This window comes from Pseudonaja textilis, chromosome 3 (assembly GCF_049901715.1).
Source record: "Pseudonaja textilis isolate UNSWEBS1 chromosome 3, rPseTex1.2, whole genome shotgun sequence".
Classification (NCBI taxonomy): Eukaryota; Metazoa; Chordata; class Lepidosauria; order Squamata; family Elapidae; genus Pseudonaja; species Pseudonaja textilis.
This window is the reverse complement of record NC_141992.1, coordinates 44,884,175-44,904,263: the sequence shown is the minus strand read 5'-3', so window position 1 is coordinate 44,904,263 and position 20,089 is coordinate 44,884,175. Positions and strand designations below refer to the sequence as shown.

General features: G+C 36.0%; 1 protein-coding gene across 16 annotated transcripts in view; it reads left to right on the top strand.

Moving 5' to 3' along the window:
- The window catches only part of NFASC (neurofascin), a 167,971-nt gene that overhangs the window by 109,795 nt on the left and 38,087 nt on the right, over nucleotides 1-20,089 (top strand). For 10 of the 16 annotated variants that reach the window (XM_087929425.1, XM_087929439.1, XM_087929428.1 and 7 more), the window contains 9 exons: nucleotides 102-203; nucleotides 314-511; nucleotides 1,176-1,246; nucleotides 2,063-2,291; nucleotides 5,816-5,931; nucleotides 7,861-8,065; nucleotides 10,142-10,264; nucleotides 10,788-10,961; nucleotides 16,855-16,869. In XM_087929425.1, coding sequence (XP_087785551.1) covers nucleotides 102-203; nucleotides 314-511; nucleotides 1,176-1,246; nucleotides 2,063-2,291; nucleotides 5,816-5,931; nucleotides 7,861-8,065; nucleotides 10,142-10,264; nucleotides 10,788-10,961; nucleotides 16,855-16,869 — 1,233 coding nt within the window. Of the gene's footprint in view, nucleotides 1-101; nucleotides 204-313; nucleotides 512-1,175; nucleotides 1,247-2,062; nucleotides 2,307-5,815; nucleotides 5,932-7,860; nucleotides 8,066-10,141; nucleotides 10,265-10,787; nucleotides 10,962-16,854; nucleotides 16,870-20,089 lie in introns of all 16 variants that reach the window. The other 6 variants (XM_087929435.1, XM_087929433.1, XM_087929431.1 and 3 more) reach the window with 3 other exon arrangements.

Here is a 20,089-nt window from a genome sequence, read left to right as displayed (position 1 = left end):
ATACAACATAGAGATATGAACTTTAATGGAAAGCCTAAAAGGACTGGGACCTTCACTATTCATTAGGGAAACCTATATTTTGCATATTGTTTTGCTGATAGCACGTCCAGAACGTCCCCGTGACCTTGAACTAACAGACCTTGCTGAAAGGAGTGTGAGGTTAACTTGGATTCCTGGTGATGACAACAACAGCCCAATCACGGGTGAGTGAAATGATACCATCCATGGTTTGTTCATTGTTTGTATTTCACGGTAAGCCTGCTTACCAGTAATTACATCGCAAATTAGGGGATCCCACATTTCTGTCTTCTAGATTATATTGTGGAATTTGAGGAGGATAAATTCCAACCTGGAACTTGGCATAACCATTCCCGTTACCCAGGAAATGTGAACTCCGCCATCTTGCGCCTTGCACCATATGTCAACTATCAGTTCCGAGTAATAGCTGTGAATGATGTAGGAAGCAGTTATCCCAGTCTGCCTTCTGAACGTTACCATACAAATGGGGCACGTAAGTGCTAACTGGCTTGAATTCATGTATACCCTTAAAATGAAAAGAAAGCTTGAAAAAAGTCTGCAATGAGAATGCAGACACAAACATGGACAGATGCCACAAGTGGCAAATACTCCTGAGAAAGAGGTGTACTTGCAAATATATTATACTATTCCATTCTTACAAGTACATAGAAGGCTTTTTTTGCTGTATAACTGAAAACTAATGTATGAAATTATTCTGACAGATTCAGCAGTCTACCTGTCAAAGCAATCGCTGGAATCCTGACATTACCAACTATTTTTCTGCTGATCAGTTTTCAGATTATACTATCATCAAGTGAACACTTGGATTTTGAGATTTAGGATTTGAAACAATAAAATATTTAAAAGCTCAAATAATACAGATAGATTTTCTTTGTCAAATTGCCCCCATTTTGTACTGTATTCCACTTTCAAATTATTAAATACCTGGAGATAATGGCTATCATCACTGTAGTAGCAGAAATGGTTGCCTAACTGTCTAATTGATTTAAATCAATTTAAATGTCTAATTTAAAATATGTGGGTCTCGTAAATGTATCAGCATTGTATTCCAGATTTTCTGTCTATAAACAGTGGGGTATTGCTTAAAAAGATAGAGACAAATGTTATTGTTTGCTCAGTATTTACCTTTATTTCAGGCCCTGAATTTAATCCTTCAGGAGTTAAAGGATCAGGAACAGCAAAAAATAATATGGTTATATCATGGACGGTGAGTTATCCTGAGAGAAGTTACTTGTTTATAACATGTATATTTGTACCATAAGTCATCATCATTCCAAGGTTTTTCTACAAAGTGTGGTATTAGAACATATTACAAAGAACAATGGCACAAAGGAGCATCAAATATATACTGTTCCAGGGCTTTATATGCTTTATAACATAGACCTACTCCTGGAGGTGAAAATAGTCACAACTGGAAAAGATTCTGGACATTTTCTTCTTCTTCTAGCTCCATAGCCCTGTTGTAAATTCTGACCATTGATCATTAATGTGGCTATTGAATTCTTCCTTTGCTGCTGCAATTTGTTGTCTTTCCACAATGACTCCAAATAATGTCCAACAGATTTATAATCTTAAGACTAATAGTGTGGTATTGAATATTAAAGCACTATAAAAGATTTATATCACTACTAAAACATAAAAGGAAAAATAAAAGGCAAGCCTTAATTTGTATCTAAAATAAACCATTTTTCTTTGTGTATGCTCTTTTTAATGCAATTGTACTTTATTTATTACTTTATTTTATATGTAACTTTCTAACTTTTTATATGTGAAGCCTTTTAACCCAATATTTGACCCAAACATTTGCAGGTTATGTCAGCTGTGTTCTTGCTTGTGGTCCAGTGAATTCCAATTTGGCAAATCAGCCAAATTTTGCCTAATTTCTTTTGCATTTCAGGTGAACCTGTTTGTTTTTAGATCTGTTGTGGTGCTGAATCTCCAACAGTCATAGAAGAGATACAGTAGACAGGAATATACCCCTGATATTCTAAGCCATAATTGTCTTCTTTCTTTTGTTCTCTAGCCATTAAACGCAACTCAAGTGTATGGCCCCAATCTCAAATACATTGTGAAGTGGAGAAGAAGAGACACAAGGGAGAGTTGGAACAACCGAACTGTAAGGGGTGATGTCAGTCAGTATACCGTCGCGCCAACACCTATCTATACACCATACGAGATCAAAGTACAAGCTTTAAATGATTATGGGATTGCCATGGAGCCAGACATCGTAATTGGCTACTCAGGGGAAGATTGTGAGTATTGCCATAGTCCGAGAAAGTTGGAAATAGAGAAGGCAAATTGCATTCACTTCTTACTTGTTGGTAATAACTGGCAAACTTTTAATACTAGATCTGTCATGATCAGCATTTTGCCAAAAATGCAAAAATTCAAGTGCAGCAATAGGCATTATTTTTCTCAGAATGAAATGAAAACGTTTAAAATATCTGGAATGCCTTGCCTTTTCACAAACCACAGGCATCAATACCCATACATTCACTGTTCTTAGAAATTCTTTTTTTTTTTTGACACATCTGACTTTTACAAATGTTAAGAAATTTTCTTTGCGTTTAAATATACGCAGTGCAACTGGCTGAAATTTGCCTAAAATTAATAATTCAGGAGATAAGCTATCCCAACATTGTGTGGTTAAAAAGTATTCAGGTTATGGAAATGAAACTGAAACTCAAATATTAATTGAAGTACTTTTGGGTTTGTATCCAACTTTGGCATTTGCCGATAAAAGAAGTACTTCATTTTCTATTTTCCAAAATTGTTCTGGCAATTCGGTGATTCTTTCAGAGAAATCATAGGGGTTTCGAGCAAAGAAGGAAAAAAGAAAATCTCAATATGCAAACAGAAGTCTGTTTGCATAACACAGCACATAACATGTAATTTGGACAACTAAGGTAAGTTGGCAGGAGTATAACAGTAAAATAGGTACAAATAACAGATGTAAAAATAAATGAACTGATTTAGCCAATAGAAGAGATAAGATGGCGTAGTATCTAAAGTTTGGATTCATATAGTAAGGATTTGGACCAGTGGTGGTATTCAGCTGGTTTGCACAGTAGCAAGGATATGGCATGAGTCGCCGAACCAGTAGTAAGTTCTGGCTGGCCACGCCCTCAATCTGGTCACCCAGTCGCCACTGGCTCACTTGCTCTGCTCGCCTGATGCTCGCTTACCCTGCCCACCTGACGCTCGCCCCTTAAGGTATTTCTTTTTTTCCCCCTCCCAACAATGAGCTGTTCATACTATCAGATGTGCTGGGATTCCCCTTGCTGAGGCTCAGGAAGGCAAAAAATGGAGGGAGGGGCTCAGTCCTCCCCTCCATTTTTTTTCTTCCTGAGTCCCAGAGGAGCCTTCTGGGAGCAAAAATGTCCTCCTGAAACTCTTCTGAGGCCAGGAAGATCCCAAAACAGAGCATGGAAGGGTGCTGCGTGCCCCTCCCATAATGTTTTCTTTTCTTCCTGAGCCCCAGAGGAGCCTTCTGGGAGCAAAAACACCCCCTTAGAGTCTCCTCTGAGGCCCAGAAGGCCCAAAAAATGGTTTGGGGGGTGGCTGAAAAAAAGCAAAAAAAGCCATGCCCACCCAGTCACATGGCCACACCCACCCAACTATGCCCACCCAGCCACGGCCACCCATAGTAAAAAAAAAAATTAATCCCACCACTGATTTGGACTTAGTATTAATTCAACTATGTATCTTGTCTTGGATAATGTATGTTTTCAGCCAAATGACTTGGAGGAATGTATTGTTTTTAAAACAGTGACTCTATAATATTTAAAAATGGTCATAATCTTTCTGGAATACGAGTGCAAGTGTCAGTTTACAGACATTGTGAATAATGGGTTGGGCAGGTGGGCGTAATACCTGTTTCCAATTTCTCTTAACTCTCTTCCTTCTAAAAATGATCAGAACAGTTAAATAAACAATAATTGGGCATGATCTAGTAATCCAGTTATGAAATTATCAAGGAATTACTACTGAGGCTGCAATATCTCTCTTCAGATATAGATGTAAATCCACACCAACTGAAGCTAGGGGATATCCCTCTTAGGCCCCACAAAGGCCACTCAAACTTTGTTTATTATACAGCATTTTTGGAGGGAACATTGTTCATCAAGGTCAGGCTCCTTATTTTAGACCTAAAACCACCTGTCCATAATCAATCTCTGTTTTTTTTTATCTGAGCCTCAGCTTCTTGACCTTATGTAAATCTAGATAGTTGGAAGGTTCACCACCATCACTATTTACCTAAGGAAGGACTGTTTGAAACTGAAGGTTCATTGTCTAAAACCTTATACTCTATATCATAACTAGATGTACATTAAAGAGGACTAATTCTGGAATAAAATCAGTTGGTCATTGAGTACCTATTGCAATAAGATTGTTAACTACTTTGACATACTAAGATACTTGCTGAGGTTAGACCAACCAGTCTGAGTTTATGAGATCAGTTTTAGTTACTGTAGCCTGTGAACATGAAGGCTACAGTGGGGGCCAACTGTCTTAACTCTAGCCTATCATGAATATTGCAAGTGGCAGAGAGTGCTCCATGGCTCTTTCTAATACACATTTGGAAAGAAAAAAATACACGGAAAAAGAGGAGGTTGGTGGAATAATTGTAGCTGTAAAGCTCCACTTCCATGTTTCATACAACCCATTATCACCACCCATTATCAAATGTGGGACAGTATGAATAAGCACTGTTGTTTCAGGACTACAGACAGCACAGTCATAAAATCAAAGTTTCTTTTAAAGCTTTATCCATTTTCATGATTACAAGGAAGTTTCTTTTGCCACAATAGATCCTTCCTTCTTTCCTTCCTTCCTATAATCAGTTTCAAATATATATGTTGTATCTTTACAATTAATATAATGGTTTATGATTGTAATATAAAATTCAATCAATTTAATGTTTATTCATGAAACATTTGGGATCTGTTGGTAAAAATACAAGCTTGACTTCTGAAATAAGAGAAAACAAGGAAATAAAATAGCCAGATTCTTTCCTTTGGATGCAAGACATCACACACTTTTCATTAAAATCATTCAGTTCGGTAGAATAAATAGCAGTGTTATTTCTTGTTTTACCTACTAAGTAACATATGTAGAGCATTGCACAGGAAATAATATAATATGGTGTTCAGGCTGCTCTTGTAGGCTTGAGTATGTAATGAATATCTTAGATTAACAAAACTGACAAAATGTAAAATCTGATAATTGATAATTCTACCTTATGATGATGATAATTCTACCTTATAATTGGGTTTCTATGGATGCACATTTAGACTATCATATTGAAAGTGTGTGTATATGTGTGTGAGAGAGAACTAAGCTCTTCCCCCCACCCCCCCATGTCTTTCTTTCCTTTTAAATTGGTGGTGTTCTGTTCATCTTTATAATGATTTTGGACGACCCTGTCTGCTTATGTGATGCCATAAAGTGGTTTTAAAAGTTGGGGTTTCTGCTAGTAACATTAATTTTGTGAACCTGTTATAAGTACTATAATAATGTGATGTCAATAGCAAATTTTTAAAAAATGGTGGTAGGATTAGTCCCGCCACTATACAAAAACTGTGTGAATGTGAAATTACTTTCCATGTCCATGAGATGGCAGCATCGTATTTTTGACAAGATAGCACAACTACTGACACAGTGATATGGAAGGACCTTCTGCAGCTTAAAAAAAAATAGTTTTCTCTCATATTTAATTTTCTTTCAGGTATTGTTGGGTTGTTAATTTCTGATATGCTTTATTCCTTACACTTAGATCCTAAGGCTGCCCCTACTGATATTAGGCTCAAAGTTGTAAACAGTACAGCAATCAGCCTTCAATGGAGTAAAGTGTACCCAGAAACCATCCAGGGACAGCTCAAGGAATATAGAGTGAGCACAACCAAATCCCAATAATTTTGGTACTATTTGGTACTATTAATATGGCTAACCCTTGTCACTAATGATAACTGACGAGATGATCTGTTGCACATAGTAAAATGGAGATGACACAAATGATCTAAAAGCTGCTGAAAGACATGGAGACCATTTTTAAGAAGATAGTATTTACAGCAAAGAAAACATATATCAAATTCAGATCCAAAATATTTTTCTTCTTCTTTTAGTTCCAGAGAAAAATCATTACTCAATAATAGGGCATCTTTTAGTTGCAACTACCTTCTACCAAGTGTTTCCTAGAGAGTCCAGGAGTATAATTCAGTAGAGATGGAAGGGACCTTCTAATCCAACCCCTGCTCAAGGAGGAGACCCTATACCATTTCAGATGAATGTCTTCTTTAAATTTCTCAGAATTCACAATTATTTTGGCTGAGAAGTCCAGAGGTTGTAGCCCTAAACGTTGGAGAAGAGTACCTATGCGCTAATTATACTTAAGGCAGATGTAAGTTTTGACTGCAAATATGGTATATTAGAACAATATTCTTCTTGGGCTCAATGCTGAGTGTTGTGGAGAGGCAGGTTTCAAGACTTGACAGTCAAATTAATTTTTTTCTTTGTCAGGAAGAAAGCTGGGGTGATTTAGCAGTGTTCATTTTAATATTTTGGTGAATTTTTGCAGTCTTACCTCATTTAACATGATACGTTTTAATCCAGCTTTGGATTTACAGGATTTATGCGTTTTTTGCTTCAAAGCTTCATAGTCTCATTTTTCCAAAGTTTATTATACATTTTTAAAATCTTATTTTCATGCATAATACAACTGTAGTATTTTAAAAAAAAATCTGTCATCTGAAGGCAAACTTATACATTCGAAAAGTAAAAAAATTAATGAATCATTGTACGAAACGTCATAATTTGGTCAATTTAGCCAAACCTATCCATACTCCATGCTGTATCATCTGTATATCAGTAGTTTTAATCATCTGATCATTGATTGGTTTGGAACAAAAGGGCAGTTCAGAGTAGCTCCTATGCTGTATACACCTCTTCAGCTAATAATATAGAACTGGCTTCTTTCTTCATTCTGAACTTCCTGAATTTGACTTACTGTGATTAAGAAAAGCAGCTTCTCAGATGGTTTCCCAACTTTTGTGTCATCCTTCATGTGCATTTGGCATGTTTTATTAATTAACATGTGAACATTCTATTTCGGCCTAATCAGAATTTAATAAATGTGCTAATTGAATAATGATCTCCCAAAACAATAGCAAATGGATTTTATCCTGATGATTGTGTTTAAAAACTTTTTTTAAAATCAGCTTTTGTCACATTAACAAAAAACAACAGACAAATAAACCAAAAAACTCAAAAAAACCAATCAATGTTAAAAGCCCTGTTGGAACTGTGGCAATGGCATATTTTTTCCTTAGCTTTCTCTTACCGTGGTTTCTCAGATGTATTGGGAGTTCAGCTTCCGGAATTCCCAGCCACCAAAGACAGTTGCTTAAAACACCAGGTGAGAGAAATCTATTCTAAAACATTTTCCAATCTGAACATTTTTTTCACAGGATATTCTTTTTGCATCTTTTTCTTCTCATACCATTTATATCTCAAAATTAATGGACTCTTACTGGCCACAAGTGAATTTGGACAGACAACATTTTGTGTCAAACTATGAAGTCATCAGTGAGAGGAAAAAAGAATGAACATTGTGAAGGCTGAAATCCTGGTCTAGTTTTAGGGGCAGAGAAAATAGGTTGTTGTTAATCCTGTAGCGTGACTTTATGTTGTCGGTCTCCTTCTTCCTTGTGGAATGACTTTTATGCTTGAGCTAATTCTTGTGTGAAAGCTGAAAATGCGCAAGTATATTTTTAATAACGCTAAAACAAGAGAAGCTTTATTTGCCTTACCTGTTTCTTGAAGGCTTATTACTGGAGAGAAAGTAGTTTGCTGAAGAATCTATGGGTCTCTAAGAAAAAGCAGTCTATGGGTTTTATTGGAGACCGGACACGGGGCATAGTGTCCCGGCTGTTTCCTTACAGCAACTACAAATTGGAAATGGTTGTAGTCAACGGGAGAGGAGATGGGCCTCGGAGTGAGATTCTCGAATTCACAACACCTGAAGGAGGTAGGTTTCTCCCTAATATTTACACAGCTTTGGAAAATCTATCATTTTTGTGTGTGAAATATGAAGATGAGGAGTTTCTGTTAGCCCAATGTTGTGGAATAAGTAATAGGTTCTATATACTGTAGTCTTGTAGAGCTACCATTCAAAAACGATAAGATAAGAGAAAAGAGAAATTGAAAACACTATCTCTTTGTTGCCTTTCTAGTGATCATCTAGATTTTTTATTTGCACAGCCCTGATCTGTGCATATGCTTCAAGGTCATCGTATTTGGTGGGCCCTGTGTTAAGTAAGAAAGTGACTAATATTTTGATATAATTGCAGTGATTCCTAAGGTAATTGAACTGCACATAGAATAGAAATTCTTTAGTATTTTTAGTCAAGAATCCATCTGGTTATATCTCTTGAAAAGTGAAATCTTAGGATAAAATAGCATCTGTTTTTCCAGTGGAACAAGCACTATTTCAGAACAGATTCTGCCTCATTTTTACTGTCCTCTCAAGCCTACAAAATGCAAGCTTGGAAAACAAAGGAAGAGAGAAGTTCTACTGTAGGAGTCTGCCTATATGATGTCAGATAGGACTATTATTAAATCTATATGTTACCCCTTTTATGAATAAGGCGACTTAGGGCAGTAGTTCCTCTCCAGAGCTCTTTGAATTTGATTACTAGACAAGTAATCTTGTAATCTATTATTCTGAAGTCTGGTTTATCCTCAGTAAGAAACAATTTAATGCACCAGATAGAAGACTTAAGTTAAAGCTGCTATTGTATGGTCATATATTCTTATGATACAATCTGACACTCTTCATTAGGGATCAACAGAGATTGTCCTTCTGGTTCGGGGGACTGTTTCAAAATTCCAGAAGTAGCTCAGCCCTTGCTGGATGTTTCCAGAAGCTGCCCATTCTGACTCAGATCTCAATATGGAATGAGAATTGGAAAAGGACACTTCCCCCATAAGGAAAAACATAAACAGCTCTGACTAGTTTTCAGTTGAAATGGATAGGATTTGTAGGACAACCACAAATTTCTAATTAAATATACAATTTTAATAGAAATTAGTAGTTTGGGAAATGTACAGCAACTTTAGCCATTTTTATGCCGAATATTTGTGCCCAACTCTGTATTACTTAAAAGATTGACATGGTTACCCTAATAGCAAGGGTTGGTCTCACTGAAGGAAGACCTGATGGAGAATCAGGGAGATTACCTTGTGAGAATTTGACAAAAATCACTATATAAGGAAAGAGTCCTAGGAAATAAGATGATAATGGAAGAAACTTAGGAAGGTTATCTCTGATTCCTTGGGGTATAGGAAGGGAACAGTAAAGCACAATTAGCTTACAACATTCTGTTATTATAATCTATCTCAATGTATAGTTCTAGTCTTCCTGTGGAATCCGTTTCCTACTTTGGTCTACCCAGAGGGCTAACATCAATCTTGATAAGTCTTTTCAGCTGTGCTCAGTGACAGCGGTTTCTTTCTAACATATCCTGTTGCTTCATTTTGGCATCATCATGAATGGCTTTTCAAAGTGATTAGCTTGAGTTCATCAGACATGTCATGAATAAAAAGTGACCTTTATTGCTTAATATTGAGTGTCATAATTCCTATTCTGATAGTTTTTTATGTTCATCTTAAGAAGCAGAGTTAGCCTCATTGTAGAAAGAATAAATCTTCAACTTAATAGACAGATGTGATAAAAACTGCTTACCCAACTGATTAACTCCATAGTTTTAAATGGGAGATAAGAAGTTTGGCTTTTGAGCTCAACATAATTTATAGCTGACAATTTCATCCTCATTATTATTTAGGCCATTAGCACAGCATACACTCATATTACATCCACTGCATAGTTATCCAGAATGCAAAAATAAAACAATAGCCTTATCCTTTGCAGAATGTCCAGATTGTATTTATTAAAAACACACAGAAACTGTGGTGTGGTTTTAATAAGTTACATTTATGCCATCTATACCAAATACTTCTATGTGCACTATCTGCATTTTAGATTTTGTTACCTGATATATATTTTTTTCTTCCCTTCTCTCTCCACAACTATACTTTACTCAAGTACCCAGTACCCCAAGGTATTTCCGCATTCGTCAGCCAAACTTGGAAACGGTCACCTTGGAATGGGAACATCCTGAGCATCCCAATGGCATTCTTATTGGATACACTCTTAGATACCAAGCCTGTATGTCCCATGCTCATTTTTCTGGTTGTTGTTTTCCTTTTATCATTTTATTAATCAGTCTTTCAAAGTTGAATCCTAATGCAATAGCATTTCATAGGAATCATTGTGAGGAAACATTTCTCTGTGAAATGTACTTTTCAACTCTGTTAAAAGTTGCTTACTTAAAAGGTATTTTCAAAAATGTGTTTCATTTGTCTTTCAAAGCATGTGACTTCCTAAAACATCTTGCTCCTGATAGGAGCAAATTTCATATTTGTCCAAAGAATTCTTTGTATACTAACAAATTCCTTGAAGAGTCTTATATATCTAATATAAGTTTCTGGCATAATAGTTATTATTTAATTTTTCTCATATTTTCAATTATTATTATTATTATTATTATTATTTACTTCCATCTTTGCTATCTTAACAAAAGTCAGGGCCTGTGTTGGGTGCTAACTTAGGATAACAGTTGGTCAAATGTGTAGGTGAGCATGTTTCTGAAAACAAGACTGAAGCATACACAGCCTGCCTTTCTCTTCAGTTAATGGATCCAAAACTGGCAGAACAATGGTAGAGGTCTTCTCTTCTAATGAGACAAAGTTTTTACTTCAGAGGACGGATCCTATCTCACGCTACAAGTTCAATCTGCGTGGCAGGACACAGATTGGAGAAGGTGAGCCTGCCACAGGGGAATCTCCAATTCCACTGAATGAAGGTAAGTGATATGGATGCAGATGCAGCTCTTCAGTGTGAGAGATGTGGAGCTGGAGGTGTGAATGGTGATGAAAACTTTTTGTAATATATAGGTGGCAGTTGATACATTGTTATGTGAAGTTCGGCCCTGGTATGTTGTGGGCATGAATCTTGCCCAACCATGTTTCCTTAGTTTCCGAAATTTTCTGCAAATTACTGAATAAATGCTTGAGAGAACAAATTATGATGTTTTCAAGAGACTTAACTGAGCATTTTAAATAATGCAGCCAATAAGATAAGGAGTAGGAGACCAGGATTGTGCTGCTTAGTTTCCCCCAACACTTAGACAAGAAGTAGATGCAACAATGCAGAGAACAGGCCTGACTCCATACACTGTTCGCTGACGTGATTTAGAATGACTAAATAGAACTTTGACTACTGTCTACAATAATTATGGCCATGACCAAGATGCTAAGAGACAGGAATACAAGTGCTTGACGTTTCCTTTCTTTTTCATTTGAGTCTTTTATGAAATAAGGTACATGTTGGTTATAGAATTCACAATAGAATTAAGAATATTCCATAGACCCTGTTTGCCACTGTACTGTTGTTATTGCTCTGATTTCAAAAGACTCAGTGTACAGGTGAAGACTTCAAGTGATTGCCTGGTACTGTTCCTTGGGGAAATGATTGGACAGAAGTCATTTTTTCCAACTGCAATAAAATAGGCTTTTTGTAAAATAGTTTTGAGCAACCTTGAGTTTCCAAAGAGTAGCTCAATAAATCCTAAAGGCTCTCTATCTAAATCCTTTCAGTTTTATACTATCTTCAGTTTTATACTATTTATCTTTTAACTCTTTCCCAATGAAAGGCCAGGAGAGTAACATTTGAATAGCCTTGTTTTTCATCACTTGTGTTTAAATGAAGTTAATGCAGTTCCTAGCCAATTTTTATATAGAAACATAGACCAACATACTGATATGTCTATTATGTTTTACTGGTTAAATTTTGCATTTATAATTAAGGAGGGTAGATTGTTTTAATACTTAAAATAAGTGAGTTGCAAAAGAAAGCAGTTCAAATAATAAAATAATCCTCCGAGGTTCTTAAAAATGGACAATTGATCCTATAATATTGGTTTAAAAGGTTGTTTGGAGTAGTATTTTAGACAATATCATTCATTTTCTGACTTCATTTTTTTCATTATTCACTTATGACATGATGCTATTAAATATTAACATATTTTAAAGCAGACCAACATTCCACTATTTATATTTTTGGTTTTATGTATATCGTTTTACTAGGTATCTTCATTTATTTATGGCAATCTGCTGTCCCTTCAATACTATGAAAGTATTCTTCCTTGGGAATTGCTTGATAGATTTATCATTTTTCTTTTGTCTTTACCACCATCATTCATAGATTTATCATTTTTCTTTTGTCATTACCACCATCATTTATATTTTAGGTAGTATTCTATATTGCTATTTTTCAAATGATATTCATTTTATAATTGTTATCTAACCAGTCCCTAGTATTCTGCTTTTTATACGTTGCTTTGGGTGTGATTAGCAATGGTCTTCATCTTTGATTGGTAATGATTGGTAATGTGTTGTGTGGCAAATCCACTTTCTAAGCTCAAAGTATAAGTTACTCTTAACACCTAATGGGTTGGGGAGCGTGATGGGAGTATCTGAAATGTGTATGGTAGTAAAGGAACATCGGCAAAAAGCATCTAGCCAGAATTTTCAGTCTTTGGGTTAGGGGGTGTTTGAGAATTATTTTGTTGTTTTTCAGTGAATTGGTTGTGTTAAGCCTTTCAAAGTATTAATATACATATATAAAGTGCTAAAGTAAAAAAAAAAAGTGATTTGGTGGCTGAAGAGTCTTGGGAGAACTAGAAGCTACAAAACAAGGGAGACTCATTCAGGCAACAGTTGCTCCACTCCACTCTATGAAATCCTTGGTTAGAGAAGCAAGGCACCACAAGCTTTGCTTCCATCTGAAATAGATCCAGAGTTTTTGAACCTTATAATATTGTGACAGTAATAACAAGCAAGCATCTGGATTGTATATGTTGCTATGAGAAAGACAATCCAACCTAAACATTTTATGCAACAAATCTGATAATAAAATTATTTTCCCCCTTAGAATCATATTTTAAGATTTGATTTGAAAGGGATCATGGAAATCATCTAGTGTGATCCTTGTCCAGTGCAGGAATCTATTATATTCCCAATGGATTACCATCTAGCCTCTACTTAAATGCCTCCAGAAAAAGAGAGCCCACCATTTCTCCTGAAATATATTTCATTGTAACTCTTTATCATTAAGAATTTTTCCTGATGTCCACTTGAAGTCTATATCCTTATAATTGTTTCTTTTTTATATAATCAATTTTTTTATTTATTCTACTTTTACACATCAATATATAAACAGTGTGGCACCTAAGCATCATACATTTTGGTGTAAACAGAAACAACAACATTAATCATATCCTTCACATTCATCAAGTTTATATAATTCTAATATTAATGCTTATATTTGTATTAAATTATAATCCTTCATTGTTAAATTATTCAATATTCCAATAAATTCTTCTAATGCCAATCACCATATTATTTGTACATGCATGGTAATTTCATTATTCAATTTCTTCTTTTGTATGTATGTGTATCAGAGGTGGTATTCAGCAGGTTCTGACCAGTTCTGGAGAACCGGTAGCGGAAATTTTGAGTAGTTCAGAATACCATCTCTGACTGGCCCTGCCCCCACCTCTTCTCTGCCTCCCAAGTCCCAGCTGATCGACTGGGTCTTCTTTTGTTGCCCTGCACAGGAGAACAAAGCTGGAAAATAGGTTTGTGGGATGGAGAAAGAATGGGGATTTTACAGTATCCTTCCCCTGGAGTGGGATGGGAATGGAGATTTTGTAGTATCCTTCCCCTGCCTGATTGATGCAGTATGGAAATGTATTTACTTTTTTTTCTACAATATCATCACAGTTGGGTAATATTCCACTTGTGATCCACCAGGATATCAAATTATTTTTTCATGTATTACTTTCCAGTATGTGTCCCTCCCATCCTATATTCATATCCGTGATTTTTCCCAGTCAGCTGTAGGACTTTAGATTTGGTCCCAATTATTATTATGGTTGGTTGCACAGTCATCCAGATGTTTAGACTGGATTTGACATTTTTATCCACTATCAAGAATTTCAAGAACACTATTTCTAATAGTATGAGATAATGGGAGTTGAAATCACCATAGCTGGTGGAACATTAATGATTATATACCTCTGCAGTTATGGAAAAGGTCTCTTTATATGCCCCAGGAATTGTTAAGAAAGGGAATATTCCATCTCCAATTTCCCCCGGAAATTAGGCCATTAGGGAAAAATTGGTTAAAATGTTGCCCCCAGACTCATGAGTGATTGAATGCCAAAAACAGAAGGACATTATTTCTCCTCTTTTAGAGCAGATGAATTCTCTATCAAGGAAAACCGCTTTCCCACATGGGGTATATTTTAAGCAATATAAAAATAAGAAAAATTTCCTAATTATCAAAGGATGATTTAATTAGTAATGGGGAATATAATTTTCTCAAGCTATCTCATTGAGGAAAGAATATATACAGTAATTTGAATACTTCCACTTGAAATTAGAAATAATAAAAAGCAAATAATAATACTGTAATGAAATCAGGTTACACAGTATGAGAGCGTGTCTATAAATTCAGCAGTTTAAATAATGCTCATTGCTATAGGGAAATATATATTACAGATAGATCCGATCTCCTCTATAAGAGACAAACTAGGAATGCATTATTGCCCTTTCCCAGCACCTTTTGGTTCAACAGATGACCCTCAGGAAGAAAAAGTCACAACTTCTAGATTCATGGTAGAATAAAACACTCTTTGTGAAAAAAAATTGTTAAACTAAGTGAAAGTTCAACAGCCCTCAGGAAAGTGAAAACAAAACAAAGCTTGCTCTTAACATTCTTCACATTTCCAGGAAGATCTCAATTTCTGTTTAGGCCTGTGCTTTATATAATTAATTGTTGCTTTTTATTTTCCCAATTGTAAAATGTGGGAAAAATCATTCCATTGAATAGACATTTGAAACATGAATTGTTTCACATTTGTCATTGAGCAGGCAATCACTCAACATATTTTATATATATTTCTTGCCAATCATTTCTACCCAAAGTATTTTCTCTTGTGCAGGAGAAAAATGTATGATTTGGCAGGCAATGAATGGGAATTACTTTGCAAACTGGATTTTGTGTTGCTCTCTGCAGTCATTTGATACACCAAACTTGGATTTTTCTTAAAAATTAAAGATCCATGGATGATAAAAATCCAATAATTTCATTACTGTATTAGAATCAGTATTAAAATACTAATCTATTTTTATAAAAGCTTTAATCTTGAATCTGTTAGATGTTGATAGCTATTGTATTCATAACTTTGTCAGTAATCTGAATGTGTCTGTCAGCCATAACATACAACCATTGCAAATGTATTTGTAATTATTTCTGGAGTCTGAAATAGTTTGAGATTATAAGTATAGCATCTGCAGTTAAATATAACAAACCACAGTCTATCAGTACAAAAAGGAACTGAATCCATTTTTTTCTGTCTCACGTACATTATACCTTCCTTTGTCTTCATGTATATAAAAGGGAAAGTTTCCAAGAAAACATTGTGTACCAGTTATGATTTACGTTGACTATACTTTAAAGCTGAATCTGGATTCAAACTCAGTGTGATGCTAGTTGAGGTTCCTATTTTGATACAACGTTTTGACTGTAATAACTTGTTTGCTACATGTGGTCAAAATCAGAAATGGTTTGCCCAAAATCAGAGGCATAGGCAGATGTATGCCATTCACACTGGGTTTGTTAGCTTTCTTTATTCCTTCAGGCAATTTCTGATGAAGTGTAAATAAACAACATGCTGTCCTGGAACTCATCAGCAGTGATGATTAGCTGTGGCTGCTATGTGCTGTAGTTACAATATACATGCTGATGTTAAAGAAAGAACATTGTGCATTTGTTCACATTGCTTTGTGAGTACTGCAGACATCTAGCAAAAAGCCATACTATGTTATCGATTGAATGCCAGTATGCATAGAACTGTGGAGTGTTACAACTGGAATTCAGTAAGGATTCAATAAATGTTGCAATTATTTTGTGGACCAAGAGTCTTTATAGGTTTTCAAAGGAATCTCACAAGTGAGTTTTTGTCAGGCTGTCTAAATAAAAGTAGATTCCTCAGATTATTAATGAATGATCTCTATAGACCACGGCCAGTACATGGTTAAGCTTTTGGAGTTGTCTGAAATGAAACAAGCCTTGCCGTTTTCTTTTCTACTACAAATTTAAGAAACATTGAGTGGATGGGTGGGTGGGTGGGTGGGTGGATGATGATAAAAGAACCATGGCTTCCATTTTGCATAGATATTATTTGAGCCAGGTAATTAGAATGAAAAAAATCCACTGACTTGTGCTTATTTTCATGCTATAGTGCCTCATCCATCACAAACATAGAAATGGTAATGAACTTGCAATAAATTGTACTTGAGTAGAATTTCTCCTAATCCTCAAGGAAAATAAATCAAAGCTAACGGTATGTAGTCTTGTTGAATTAAATCCATAAACAGAATGGAACGTTAATCCCCAGATTAAAAAAAAGAAAGGAACTGTATCTACCACAACTTCTTGTACGGGTTTTAATGGCCATTATAGTATTATTGATTGGAAATGATCTGTTAAAATGTTTTCTTTTTCTTATAGCCTCAGGCTGCCATGTTTGTAGATTGTATTTATGTAGCAGTTTTATATATTTCTGTGTTCTCTCTTTCCTTTCTCTCCTCATGTTTCCCTTCCTTGTATTTGATGCTACACTTCTGAAGTTCTTCCAACCTCAGGTATTGTATCTAGTGGCAGCATAAAAAGGCATGGGGGCGTGTGTCTCAGGCTTGGCTCTTGGAATCATTGCGCATGCACTGTGTTAACCTTTTCAATGGTATGAGGGGTAAGATCAGAAAAGCACTGTCAGATGAGTTAGCCAATAGCTCCTCTTTCTGGGGTTAGAAGACCATTGAAAGGGTTGACCATTAAATTTCAGTTGCTGCTGAGCATGTATGCATGATAGGCTTTGGCTGATACATTTTACTGATCTAGTTGATTTTTGCTGCTACTGCTGCTTAACATAATAATGCAGAGAAGTCACGTCTGGTTCAGCACCATGGGAAGAATGGAAGGAGAATGGATGGATGACTGGTAAATGAAAAATCCTGAGTCCTTAGTGTGCTCTCGGTCTTCAGAGCACTATAAAGGAGGAATATATTACATAAGGCCTCTTTTGTTCCAGTCTTCAGAAAACAAGGCGTTTTCTATAGGAGAGTTGATCCACAGCTTGGAGGAACCCTTCAAAAAGTGGCTATGGCCAGGACAAAAATAGAATTTCATTTAATATAAATTGATGTTTAATTAAAATATAACATAGTTTAAATGATTTGTGACTGCTGCCCATATGCTTAATAGCTTTCCTTTTTTTACATAAAAATGCAACTTTAAACATGCCAAGGACTTTGTGGAGCTGCATGGAGTTCAGGAAATGTATTTGTATACCTCTATTCTAGACATGTTACAAACTTAAGAACACTTTTCTAAAAAGAAAATACAACCTCCTGGCGTATTTTTAAAAAAATTCATTGCGGCTCTGCAAGCAATATTATGAACGGTTCTCTTCCATCTTTGTGGAATAGCATCAATTTTCCAAGATCACCAGAGAGAAATTGATGCTTTTCTTTTCTTTTCATATACTTGATTTCCTTTCAGGGAATGATAGATTTTTGTCTGTTCTGTATTTATTTTAAACTAGGAATTCCATAGAGATCTGTTCATAGAGCAATATTAAAGTTAGGTTTAGGGTTAATCATTCCTAAAATTTAAAGTTAAGGGAGGAAAACATGTAAGAGTATCTGCAAACTACATTGCCCACACAAAATATTTACTGATACACCTTTCCTTAGGTTCCTTTTCATGTGTTTTGAACTCTGCTTCTTTCATTCTGTAATTTCTGAAGTATAATTCCTCAGAAATAGAAATTAAGCTATTTGTTTTGGCTGAGGACTCTTTTCTGGATCAGTTACACCACAGAATATTGGAAAAAATGAAAGTGGGATTTGAAGTTCTTGTTTTTTCTTCCAGTCAATTGAAAGTCCAATTTTTGAAGGTTGCTTAGAAAAGTCCCTGCAGTTTTTTGGCAAGGTTTTTCAGAAGTGGTTTGCCTTTGCCTTCTTCCTAGGGCTGAGATACAGTGACTTGTGCAGGCCACCCAGCTGGCTTTATACGTAAGGCAGGACTGGAACTCATTGATCTCTGGGTATCAAGGCTGACAGCTTAATTACTGTACTAAACTGCTTTCAAGTTATAATTTGGGCAAAAACAAAAATGTAAAATTTAATTTCCTTTTGAACTTTCACTATTACTTCATTCAGACAGAAAATAATTAATTAAATTTTTCTATAGTTTCAGTTGTATTTGCAGAATGTCCAGCTTCTTATATAAACTTTTTTGGCTATTTTTTTGTTGGAACAATTGATTTAATTGCTATTAGTTTGCCTATCTAACTTCGTTAAATTCAGAGTCTCCTCTCCCCTTTATTGATTTTTTTCCCTCTCTCAAATGCAAGGGTAACAGATTGATCTGTCTTGGACATAAAATATTGAAAAGTGTATCATTTCTATTGAAAATTTATCATGAGTCTGCTTTTATTGGTTGGACTTGGCAAGATTGGTCCTAAATCTATTAAAAATAACCATTTCACATATATATATGTGTGTGTGTGTGTGTGTGTGTGTTGTGTGTGTGTGTGTGTGTGTGTACTTACATGTATGGCATTCAGCTTTGTTCGGGTATTTTCCCACGTCATTGTAGTTGTGCTTTTAAAGTTGTAGCAACGTTTCGGCAGAATCTCATCTGCCAGAAGCCTGATGATGGCAGATGAGATTCTGCCGAAATGTTGCTACAACTTTAAAAGCACAACTACAATAATGATGTGGGAAAATACCCAACAAAGCTGAATGCCATACATACACACACACACACACACACACACACACATATATGTATGTATGTATGTATGTATATATATATATATGTGTGTGTGTGTATGTATGTATGTATATATATGTGTGTATGTATATGTGTGTGTGTGTGTGTATGTATGTATGTGTATATATATGTATATATATATATATATATATATATATATATATATATATATATATATATATATATATATATATGGATCTTTGGTTGTTCGGGTTTTCTCCCGCGTAAGATTCAAGTATCTAGGCAACGCTTTCGATGAAGTCTCATTCATCATCTTCAGGCTTCTGTCTCCGGCTCTGTGCTTTTCAGAGTAATGTGAGATTGCAGCTGCTTCCTCCTTTTAACTGCCAGTGGGGGTGGGACTTGATTGGGTGGGGGCTTGGCTGTGTTCTGATTGGGTGGGGGTGTGTTCTCATTGGTAGGGGGTTTGGTTGTGTTCTGATTGGTTGGGGGTTAGCCGTGTTCTGATTGGTTGGAGGCGTGTTCTGTTCAGGTGGGGGCTTGGCTGTGCTCCGGTTAGTCTTAGTTGCTGGGGATTTGAGCTGGTGAGTTGTGATCTTGCTGTTTGGCTTCTAGTTCGTGGTCCTGTTGCATCTTCATAGTGGGTGTCGGTTTGCTTCATGTATGGCTCGGAGGGGTTTGAAGTGGGTAGTGATGCAGCTGTAGTGCAGCTTCTGGTCCATGGTCGTGTCTCATCTTCTGAGTGGGTGAGAGTCTGTTTTCTACATGGAAGTGTGGTGGTGGCATCTTGTGTGGCTCTCATGGGTGTGGGTCTGGTGTCCTTCTTCATGTTAGGTACTCGTCTGTTCATGAGGGCGGGTTTCCAAATGGCTGGAAGGCGGGAAGTGTCATCTCGTTTGTTCATGCTGTGTGGGCGTTTTTCTATCTCTATGGCTTCTCTGATTATTCTGCTGACACGACCATGGACCAGAAGCTGCACTACAGCTGCATCACTACCCACTTCAAACCCCTCCGAGCCATACATGAAGCAAACCGACACCCACTATGAAGATGCAACAGGACCAC